This window comes from Terrapene carolina, unplaced genomic scaffold, assembly GCF_002925995.2.
Source record: "Terrapene carolina triunguis isolate 2854851 unplaced genomic scaffold, T_m_triunguis-2.0 Scaffold58, whole genome shotgun sequence".
Classification (NCBI taxonomy): domain Eukaryota; kingdom Metazoa; phylum Chordata; order Testudines; family Emydidae; genus Terrapene; species Terrapene triunguis.
Window position 1 is genome coordinate 45,650,617 of NW_020664409.1, and position 11,910 is coordinate 45,662,526.

At 41.3% G+C, this 11,910-nt stretch overlaps 1 protein-coding gene across 1 annotated transcript in view; it reads right to left on the bottom strand.

Annotated features, from left to right (window-relative positions):
• PXDNL (peroxidasin like) overlaps positions 1-11,910 on the bottom strand; it is a 291,769-nt gene that overhangs the window by 108,943 nt on the left and 170,916 nt on the right. Inside the window, exons 8-10 of the mRNA XM_026647339.1 lie at positions 7,085-7,156; positions 5,243-5,314; positions 810-979 (exon numbers count right to left, since the gene is read on the bottom strand). Of these exons, the coding sequence (XP_026503124.1) occupies positions 810-979; positions 5,243-5,314; positions 7,085-7,156 (314 nt within the window). The remainder of the gene's footprint in view (positions 1-809; positions 980-5,242; positions 5,315-7,084; positions 7,157-11,910) is intronic.

The window sequence follows — 11,910 nt, forward strand, 5'->3', positions numbered from 1 at the left end:
ATCTTCCAGCATTTGGTTCTCACTTAGAAAACAATACATAGAGAAATTTGTTTATCTGGATTGATTTTAAAACATGAAATGAAATCAGTCTTCAAACTGACATTCCTTGATAGAAAAATACAATCCAAGATATAACTTTCCACAGAGAAATTAAATATTGTCTTTACTCATTGTTAATAACCCCATTAAAAGCATTGTGCGTATAGAGAGGCAAGTGCATAAATCTTTGCAGGATTGGCACCTTACTGTATAAACAGTGTTAACTCAGACAGAAATTGATCCTTAGTGTTTTTGAGTGATAACACATGAGAACTTTATTAATTTTCACACACACAATAACAAATATTCCATCATATAATATAAAGGCATGAAGTACATTGTAAGTACAGTTTAGTTTTTTGTTTTTATAATACTCACTAGTATAGTTGATTTTAAAAAAACGAAGTTGTAGTAATATAAGATTTCACTACAACCTATTCTATAAAATCTTTGCAGAGAAATGCAGAGAAACTATTTCCTGCATGCTAATTATGGGGATGAATATAGTCTAGTTTAGCAAGGTTTTACTTTAAGTTGTATTCTATGGGGGAAAAAACTGATCATAATCAAAGACTTCAATAGTTCTTCATTTTAAAGACCTGACTAAACCAAAAGCACCCGTATTTTAACCGTTTCAATGAAATGTTGATGAAAGTAAATAAATGTAGTTTATTTTCTCTAATATATAAAAATAGATACCTGTAGGCTTAAAGCCAGAAGACGCACAAACAATTTTCTCTCCAAAGATGCAAGCAGCCAACTTAACTTACCACAGTTGAATTCTTCCACTATTAACGATGCAATAGACCTGCCCTGAAGTCTCTTGGGATATTCACAGTTGGCAGCAGCTTGAGTATTTCCATTTCTGGTATATTCTTTTATTAGTTCAGCCAACCACGTTAATTCACAGTCACAAACTAAGGCATTAGAGTCCAAGCGTCTGTGCATACATGAAATAAAAACAACTGTCTAGAATGTACATTAAATAACATGCCACCAACTGGATTATATTTAACATAACTTTTACTATTTTAATGCTAGTACAGTTCCTTCAAAATAACTAAATAGATAATCTGTGTGTCCCCACATACATACATACATACATGTACGCACACAGTAAAAATCTCTGGCTTGTTACATTTTGCATTTCCTTCCTTCCTGCTTCCCTGCTCAAGATTACAATCTATTCTTCAAAAATGATTTGTCTTTCATATGTTGGCATACAAAGGTAATCTCAAAAACTACAGTAAACTGCCTTTCAGCTCCAGTATAATTCAGCACAGAACGTTAATAGCCACAAGGTGCAAATATCCATTAGAAAATCTGGCTATGTACAGGAAGGGGTCAGCTATAGCTGTCCCTACTCAGCATACTACAGAGAGAAGTGGATGCATGGATCACTTTCTCTCCACACCAATACACAGTTGCAAGATATAATCTGTTTCCCAGCACTTCAGTGACAAAAGGAATTTGTTGTGTAGTGTCACAGCTGGGTGCAGCAGCATTTCTGGGCAGGGTGTGGGGAGACCCAGGTGTCCTCAGGGACCTCTTACTACACCTTACATCTTGCTCTGGCCCCAGTTTGGCATAGCACTTAAGTAACATGCTTAAGACCATTCCTACTCCACTGGAAGCTTTTGCTGAAGTTCCATGGGATTCATGTGTATGTTTAAATATATGTGGCTATATATGTGGCTTAAATGCTTTGCTGGGTCCTCTAGAAATGTGCTTCCACTCCTTCCCAACACAGATCCACCTAACTGAATCTCCAGATGACTCATTTTAGTCTTAACTAATGGATGCCTTTACTTAAAAAAATAAATAATAAAAAAAAAAAACCCTATCTGGTTTATCTATGTGTTGGTTTCACTTATATGACAACCACCTCCTGTTCAATGGTCAAGAATGAGGCTTGGTCCTAAAAGTAACATTAATAATGATGCCATTCAAAAAACTCACACTATTTAAAGTCAGAGGCAGCCAGGAATTTGAAAACTAAACTCTTCAGGGCCATTACACTGTCAGAAGACAGGATACTGGGCTGGATGGACTTTTGGTTTGACCCAGTATGGCCATTCCTATAAACTTTAAAAATGACATGACTGAACTAACAGACATAGACATTGAAATATACAGTTGTTTTTGTAATGTTTTCATGATGTTTTCCCTGTTTCTAAGATAGTATTTGAATGCATGTATACATTTTATGTTGGATATGTAATATTTCTGGGATTCAATTTTCACAGAATAAAATTTTTAGGGGCACTTTTTTCTTACCCGTACCTTAAAAAAATCACCCTTGAAATAACTATTTGGTTATTAGTGTCAGATTCTTGCCCTTAACCTTCTATCATCACACCATACATTCAGAGCCTGCTACACTGCATTTTAGATTGTTCAACTGCAAGGAATATGTCATGATGATGAGGTCAACTGCTATAACGTGAAGGGAATATTGATTTCCATTTATTTCAGGTACTTAAATGACTTCCACTATCTGAGTGCCTCCATAACTTTAATCTACTTATCTTCACAACACCCCTGTGAGCTAGAGGAGTATTATCATCAGTTTACAGAAGGGGAGCTGAGTTATGGACACTGAGGCTCCTAGGTCACAAAGGAAGTCTGTGGCAGAGCAGGGTATTGAATGCTGGTCTCCCAAGACCAAGGTTAATGCCCTAACTAATGGAACGTCCTTCTTCACTATCCCAACCCCTGCCTCCACACACACACCACTTGGTGTACACTAGTAACTTACGTCAGTATACCTACATTGCTCAGGGGGGTGGGAAAATCTTCCCCCGTGAGCAACGCAGTTATAGCAACCTAACCCCTAGTGTAGACAGCGCTATGTTGATGGGAGCGCTTCTCCTGTTAATATAGCTACCGCCTCTTTGTGGGCAAAGCCCACCCAGCAGCGTATGCAGTGTCTTCACTGAACTGCTACAGTAGCACAGCTGCATCAGTGAAGCTGTGCTGCTATAGCATTAGTATAAAAGGGTAGACAAGCCCTCTCTCTCTCTCTCATCTTTAAGGGATGCTAACATGTTCAGGATGATTATAGTAGCTTAGCCAGTTATTCTATAAAACCATCCTCCCTGAAAGCTATTTTTCAAATGGTTCTTTTCATATTAAAAGGTGGTGCTTTCTGAAGGTAAAAAGATTAAGCCTATAAACACATTTTAAGTGCCTTTCTGTAACAGTGTGGCCCTTGAGGCTCTCTCTCTCTCTCTCTCTCTGTCATTAGCTGCCCAACAGGAGTAGCAGGCTTACTTGCTTTGCAACTGTTTATTTCTGAGTTTCAGAATTCTGGAATCAAATACAAAAAAAAATAATCAACTAATAGGAAGTCGAATTTTTCTGAACCTCAAAAAGACTGAAAAACAATCAAACAAAATGTTCTCCGGGAAATGATTTCAATGTTCGCTTTTTTTGATCAATATTGTAAGCTGGCAATTGGCTTTTGTGTAAATGGCACTTCTAGTTCCAAAACACTACAGAGAATAGTCTCACCTCAGTATACGTATATAGTTCCCATTATCACCAAAAGGAATTACACTCACATATTGACAGGAGAATAGGCCCCTATGGAGGCATTAGTAATACAAAGTCATATGAATCCTCAATTTCTCATTTTTTGTGATAGCAGCATCACACACCTAGAGCACATTGATGGGCCATACGGTGTTGGTGTTCTCTTTTCCTTGGTGTTCTTATGTTCCTAGCTTTTGGTAAGGATCAAGCTAAGGAGCAAGGCTCTGTTTTTTACTTCTACAAACTTTAAGGGTATGTCTACACTGCAATTAAAAATCCATGACTGGCCCAGGACAGCTGACTTGGGCTTGTGGGGCTCGGGCTAAGGGTCTGTTTAATGGCCACGTAGACGCCCAGGCTTGGGCTGGAACCCAGACTCTAGGATCTTGTGTGGTGGCAGGGTCCAGCGCTTGGGTGGCAGCCTGAGCCAGAACATCTACACCACAATTAAACAGGTGTGCAGCCCGAGCCCTGAAAGCCCGTCAGCTGGCATGGGTCAGCCACGGGTGTCTAATTGTGGTGTAGACATAACCTTTATCCTTGAAACTGTGAGGGTCAGACAGTAAAGTTGTGAATATTTTCTCTTTGGCCATGATTCAGCAAACTGCTTTGATAACTGAATTTTAAACATCTCTTAAAGCCCATCATCACTTACTTAACTTTAAGCATGTACTTCTTCACTGGGACTTAAAGACATATTTGATTTTAAGCATGTGCTGAAATACTTTACTGAACAGGGATGGACCTAAGCATGTACTTCAGTGCTTTGCTGAACTGGGACCAATTTGCCAATTCAAATAAATCCTTATGGCCTGGAGACTTTTTAGAGCCTTGAGCCCTGTCCTGGTGCCATGGAAATAGGTGGCAAAATTCTCACCAAATTCAAGGGGGGGATAGGATTGAGCCCCTCAAGCAGGAATTTCCACATCTGGTTTTGGAGACATCATGGCTTAGTAACAACAGTTGAGGAACAAACAGCAAAATTAGGGGTTAAATTTAAGTTTTGAAGTCTCACACCTGTAGCTCGCTAACTGATCATGAGATGTGAAAAGGAAGAGGAGGAGGTGCAACAAGAAAGGACTCCTTAAACGTGAGGCTCCTTAAACTTTAACCAATGTTTATTAGTGAAAACTCTCTCTGTAAGAAAAACATGTATGTCCATTTGCCGACCAAATAGGACATGGAAGAACAGAATGCATGATATTTGCAGGCATGTAAAATTAAATGAACCATTTGGTTCTCATGTCTACAAACAGGCCATCCATTTCTATTAACTGAGAGTCACCGAATTCTGTCCTGATTTATCCTTAATTCCCCTTATTCCATATTTAGTAGTTGCTATCCACATTCCTTCCCTTCGCCTCATTTGCCTTCCCCTTCATTTCTCATTCTTCAGCCTTGTTCCCTTCCCCCGCCTTTTCTTTCAGCCTTGTGTCTTAAGGAATTTCTTCTAATTTCCGTTCAAATTTCACTTCTTATGAAATATTAGTACAAACACAGTACATTATGTCACTTTCTCTATCCCATGGTGAAAAGCATGCCAAAAACACTATCAGAAAGCTGTGGTCTTCATTTAACTAACCTAATTAAAAACCTTTCTTTACAGTTCACACCGTTTTGCAGTAGAATACGAATATCATTATTTACAAAATTGTTTTCCAAAACTTACAGCCTCTTTAGTGAATCCAGATGAGAAAAACTTCCAGCTGGGATCTTAGACAACTTATTGTTATGCAGAAATCTGAGGAACAGAAGATATGCCTTAATAATTGACAGAGTCCTTTACAGAATTAGATATTAATATATTACAAAGAACATGGCTCTGCATTGTATGTTTTAAAATCTGACAAAAAATCCATGCATAATATTAACAAATTAGTAAAGTTGTCGTTTATAAAAGCTAAGGCTAAGTCGGGGGGAAGGGGTTTATTATTTAACCACAGCTTACTAATAAATATTGATTATATTTCTTTCAGATGACAAAAGCAATATCTGAGTCATTTATGACTAATGGCCTTTGTTTCCCCACAAGAATAGGGGTCTCCTGATCAAATTCAAACTTTGTAATTAAATACTTCCTGTATAAATTCTTCCCGTGGTTTCAACTGGATAACTCATGCTTCACTTTTGGTTCTAAGACATTGTGTAGACTTACCGTTCACAGTAAAACAACTGTAATGTTTCCCCATTCAGAGGTGGTTATGTGTCAGCTCTAGGTAAGTGATGTAGCACATCTTTATCATTTCTATTTAAGGCCTTCTCTACACTGAGGATTTCTCCGGATTAGTGTCATCACTAAGCGATGTAGCCACTCCAGTGAAAACTCCTGACAAAGCAACTATTTGAACTGGTTGCATTTAGCTCTGCTTGAAAGTAGCATAATCGCCACTAGAGGAAATTGTGACATTTTGGCTATGTCTACATTACAGGCCACTGTCGGTGGTATGTAGGGAATGTGTAGCCGCAGAGACAAGCAGGCTGTGTCCACACTGTGGTGTATAGCTGCACATGTCAGTGAAAGGCTTGGGCAGGGGGAAGGCAGGGAGTGGGGGGTAAAGCTTCAGCAGCTCTCCCTATAAAAGCTTTTCCATCCCTGATAGAGAATTTCCCTGCAGTGGGGAAGGCTTCAGTAGTGGGGAGCTGCTGCACTCTTTCCCTTTGGTGGGGAAGGGCTCTAGCGGTAGTGAGATGGCAGAGCCTTTCCACATTGCTAGAGGCTTTTCCTCTGGTGGAGTCTTTCTCCAATTCCTCCCCACTACTGGAGTCTTTTCCTGTAGTGGGGAAAGGCTCTAGCAGCTGGGAGGCAGTGGGACACTACATGGCTAAAAGTAGCAGTGTAGACAGGAGAGCACGGCTTGGGTGAGCAGAGAGCCATGTAGGTTACACCCTTTAGGCCATGTCTATATTCTACTCACCTAAGCCCCACCTCACTGTCATCACTGCGACTTAAACTCATGCTAGGGGAGCTACCGGACTACATACTTTACAAGACACCAACAGAAAAGTGCAGTGTAGACATAGCCTTTGCCTGTTCACACTATGGGTTTGCAGCTTTGAGAGGGGTCTGGCAACTGATGGCTGTAACTGAGGTAAATTCCCAGAGGAGATGAGGCCTTAAATGAGTCACATTTAAAGGTATCACACCAAACAGATTCTGCTACAAAATCCTTCTGGAGTTTTGATTGAAATAATGTCTTTTGTTACTTGAAAGAAATCTAAACTCACTTTCAGAGAGATCTAAAGTCAATTCACTGAAAATGACAACTTGGGATTGTTTACAGCCATGCAATTCAGACTTGAAAGAGTTCTTCTTGGCTGGAGGGTTTGTGAAGGAAATCTGCATTACAATATCTTGCCCTCTTACTAGGGTGACTATTAAAGAATTTCCTCTACTTTTCAGCACTTCTGTAGATAAAAGGGCACAGAATTTATTTAGGTCAGTCAGACTTTGAGTGATGAAGACAAATCAAGAACACAGAACTAATGAAAAGTTTGCCCAACCAGCACTTACAATCTTTCTAATTTTGGGAGGTCTCTGAAGGTTTCTGGCTTGACTGTTTCTATTTGATTGAAGTGAATATACCTGTGGAAAGACCATAAATATAGTTATTTCATCTTTTCTGGACATTGTGAAGCAATTGGATAGAAAGAAAATCAATGGCATTGGCTGAAAATACTGAAAGCACCCAACAAACCCAGAACAAAATCTCTGTAAACAGGAAATCCATGTATTTTTAACAATCCTTTTCCCTGCTGATCACAGTGCCAGTTTAAGAACCCACTGATACAGAAGAGGTGAAGCTGATGTCTATCAGCAGGTAGTGGCCCCGAGCCATCACTGTCTGTAACTGAGCAGAAGAACGCCTGCTGAACTTATTATACTGTTTAATGAAACTCATTTAATTTAATGTTTGCTTGCATAATAATTTGGGCTAAACATCAGAAAAAGGATGTGTAACAAGTGGCCAAACACAGTAACATTCGCATTAAGGACAAAGAATCAGTGAAAAGATAGTTCTTACTTTGTACAGTAACTGAAGTTCTTCAAGATGTGTGGACCCTATGTGTACTCTACTGTGAGTGCATGTGAGCTCCATGAGCCTGAAACTGGAAGAGCATTGCTAGCAGTGTCTGTAAGTCTGCTCCTGCACCCTTTTCCTCCTCGTGCTCCCAGCCAAAGGCCTAAGGGCAGTGTGGACCACCTACCTCCAGTTCCTTCCCTACCATGAATCATATGTTAGGATCTGAAGCAGGGCAGGTAGTGGAATACAGATAGGGACCATGCATCTCAAAGAACTCTTGTTGCTGTATAAGGTACGTAACTTCTCTCTTCTTCGAGTGCTAGTCCCTATGTGTATTCCATTGTGGGTGATTGCCAAGCAGTGCTTATTGAGGAGAAGGTTTTGAGGACCTCTGTGATACTTCTGAAAGGAGTACGAGACACATCATCCTCAGAAGCATCCACTAAGGCACAATGTCTTGATAAGACATTCACTGAACCCCATGTAGCTGCTTTACAGATTTAAACAATAGGAATGTCTTGAATGAAGGCTACAGAGGTGGTCTGGGCTCCAGTAGAGTGACCTCTCAGACCTCGTAGTGCAGGGGTGTTTGTCAACTTCTAACACAGCAGAATCCACCCCAAAATCCACTCGGAAGGTCTTTGTGAGGAGATTGTTTCCACTCTCATCCATTCTGTGAATGATATAAACAGTGCAGGTGATTTTCTAAATGGTCTTGTTCTTTGTAGGTAGAACGCCCCAGCTCGATGGATGTCTGTGGAGTGAGACCACCTGTTTTCACTAGCAGTATGTGGTTTTTGGAAGAATGGAGGTAGGTGGATTCTCCAATTTAGATGGAAATCCAAGATCAGTTTAGGCGTAAATTTAGGATGCAGCCTCAGGGCATTCTTATCCTTGTGAAAGACTGTATATGGCAGATCCGCCCTGAGGGCTCTCAGTTCACCACCCTTATAGCTAAGGTGAAGGCAATTAGAAAGGTGACTTTCATGGATATAAGGGATAAGGACCAAGAAGCCAAGGGTTCAAATGGAGGTCTTGTCAGTGCTAAGAGGACAAAATTCAGGTCTCACATCGGAGTGCACCTACTCACAAGAGGAAAGGTTCTAACCAGGCCTTTCAAAAAAGTACTGTTACAGGATGGATAAAGATAGAGTAGTTATCAGAACATAAGTACGGCCATACTGGGTCAGACCAAAGGTCCATCTAGCCCAGTATCCTGTCTTCCAACAGTGACCAATGTCAGGTGCCCCAGAGGGAATGAACAGAACTGGTAATCCTCAAGTGAGCCATCCCCTGTTAGTGACAGGCGCTGATAGCTACCAAATGAACCTGTAGTGAACTAAGTGAGACACTGTTGGTATTTAAGGAGAGAAGATATTCTAAAAAAGTCAGCATGTCAGAGTCCTCTGGGGTTATCTGATAACTGATAAATATTTCCACTTGGCTATGTACTATTTTCTAGTGGACTCTTTTGTACTATTGTTAAATGTGACCTGAACTACCCCAAGCATGCATTTTCTAAGTTTGATACTGTGGGTGCAGAAGCAGACTTAAAGGCACAGCTAGCAATACTAAATAGGGAAATACTGATGACTTGCTCCAGGTAAGCTGCTACTACTGATAGCATGAAGGGTACCTACAAGTATACTGTTGCAAGGCCAAAGGAGAGTACCCTATATTGGTAGTGGTGCCTGTCCATGGAGAACCTCAGGAACCGTCTGTGTGAGGGGTGGAGGTCTATGTGGAGTAGGCATCCTTCATCTCAAAAGCTGAGAACCAGTTGTCTCTGTTCAGTGAGGAAATTATTGATGCCAGTGTGACCATCCTAAACCTCAGCTATCAGATAAAGACATGGAGTTGTCTGAAGTCTAAGATAGGTCTCCATCCTCCCTTCCTTTTTCGATGAGAAATTTTCAGTAAAATGTTGCAAAGGACCTGCTCTATGGGTACCTGAAGAAGGAGGAAGTTCACCTCTTCAATTACCATCCTCTCCTGAGAGTGGTCCCTCAAGAGGGACAGGGAAGGGTTTTTTTGGAGCGGGAAGGAAAAGGAATACTATAGTACAGCTGGAGTGTATGATGTACGATGGGTTCCAAAGAGGATGGAGTTAGGCTGTTCTCAGTGGTGGCAGATGACAGAACAAGGAGTAATGGTCTCAAGTTGCAGTGGGGGAGGTCTAGGTTGGATATTAGGACAATCTATTTCACTAGGTGGGTGGTGAAGCACTGGAATGGGTTACCTAGGGAGGTGGTGGAATCTCCATCCCTAGAGATTTTTAAGACCCAGCTTGACAAACCCCTGGCTGGGGTTGGTCCTGCTTTGAGCAGGGGGTTGGACTAGATGACCTCCTGAGGTCTCTTCCGACCCTAATCTTCTATGATTCTACGTCAACAATCCAGCTGTTATCACCCACCAAGTTTGGGCAAAGTGGGCCAGTCGAGTCCCAAATTGGGTCTTGGGGCTCATGATTGATGAATGCGGCATTTGGAGTGGTTTGCAGCTCTTGAAAGTACCATCAAAAATATTTCTTAGTGGGAGGTTGAGGTTGGAAGAAGGGGAAGCATTGTGTGTGCCCTGCTCCAGTTTTTGTCACTTCCATGGGGGTTCATATGCCCTTTGGTGGTAGAAGAGTTGAGGCACTGACTGAGGCTTGTATGACTGAGGTCTGTGGTACTTCCTCCTTGGTGCTAGAATGCAGATCCTCAGTTATCAGAGAGTTGCCCTTGAATCCCCCAGTCAGTGTACAGATTCATCTGTTTTCTTCCTGAACATGTTGTTCCCTTCAAAAGACATATCCTCCACTGTAGATTATACTTCCCTGGAGAATCCTGAGGAATGAAGACAGGATGCTAAATGCATGACAATAGCCATTGCCCTTGAAACAACAGCTGTTTCTGTTGCATCAACAGAGGCTTGGGGGGAGGATCTGGTGGTCAATTTACCCTCCTCAATCGGAGCCAGGAATGTGATCTGCGCTCTTGTGGGTGTTTGTCCATCTATTCCACTAACTTAGAGCAATTTACAAAAATTGTATTTTGAGGTTAATGCTTGGCAATTGGCTATATGAAAAGGCTGATTGAAGTGAAAACTTTCCTGCCCAATAGGTCTAGATGTTTAGCATCCTTATCTAACACAGTGGATCTTGTAAAATAAAAATTCTGCTATCTTGGCTGGCATGTAGTATTTCTTTTCAGTACTCTTAGAGGCACAAATGGCTGGTGTATGCCAGATGACCTTAGCAAGCTCCATTAATTAAGGGGCAGCATAAACCTCCTACCTAGGCCTTTCACTATGTAGAATATCCAAGGACTTGTGAGGAATGTCTTGTACCTCCTTCAGAGAAATCTGGAGAGTATCAGCAACCTTCCTTAATAGGTCCTGGAATTGCCTGTAATCATCAAGCAGAGAAGTTGAGGTTGGTGCAACCACCTCATCTGGGGATAATGATGTTGCTGTCAAGGCTGGCAATATTGTTGGACCTGATTCTTCCTCCTCGTCCTTGGGCATTTGAGGAACCCTGGGTTCCTCTCCAAGAAGTGAGGGATGTTGTGACTCCCAAAGCAAACATAGAGACTTGGAGTATTGTGTGTATGGATCCCATGGTCCCTGGTAAGAGGGATCAAACGTTGGCTGAGTGTCAAGATCTACCTGACTTCCCTGGAGAGAGGAGCCTTCAGGGTTTTCACATTGGTTCATTCTCTTGCTACAGCTGCCTTTACCATTTGCTAGACACAGGCAAACACCTAGTGATGTTTCTTCCATCAGCACTGAATAATACAAAGACCTCTAATTTCATCTTATGATTATAAAAACAAGTTTAAGGAAAGAATACTAAAATTCAAACTTTACAATTGGACTTTTTGTACCAGATTTTTGGTCTCCTAGTTTACTCTGCTATTTTTAAATCATACTTTAATAGGAAAAATCCACAATCCACAGTTGTCATGGCAGCCTTTTTCAGGTTTCTGTTTGACTCTATTTAAATCTCTTTAGCAATACACAGTTCCGCTTTCACTGGCAATAACCAGTGTACAGGGCTCCAAGTGGTGGAAAATTTCCAGAGAGGAGGTTGCAGTAGCACTTGGTAGCCACTGCATCCCAAAAAGTGGGTGGCACTGGCTGTTGCCCTAAACAGAGTGGTGGGAAGCAAGGGGTGGGGGGGAAGGTTGAAGGTGGCATAGGCAGAGCTCAGCCTCTTTTTCATCTGCTCTGTTACTCCATGTGGAGTTTTTGCAACTCAGGCAGTGCAGACTGAAAACAGAAACCAGAGCACCTGTGGATTTTGCGAACTCTCTGCCCCCTCCAAAAAAAAAAA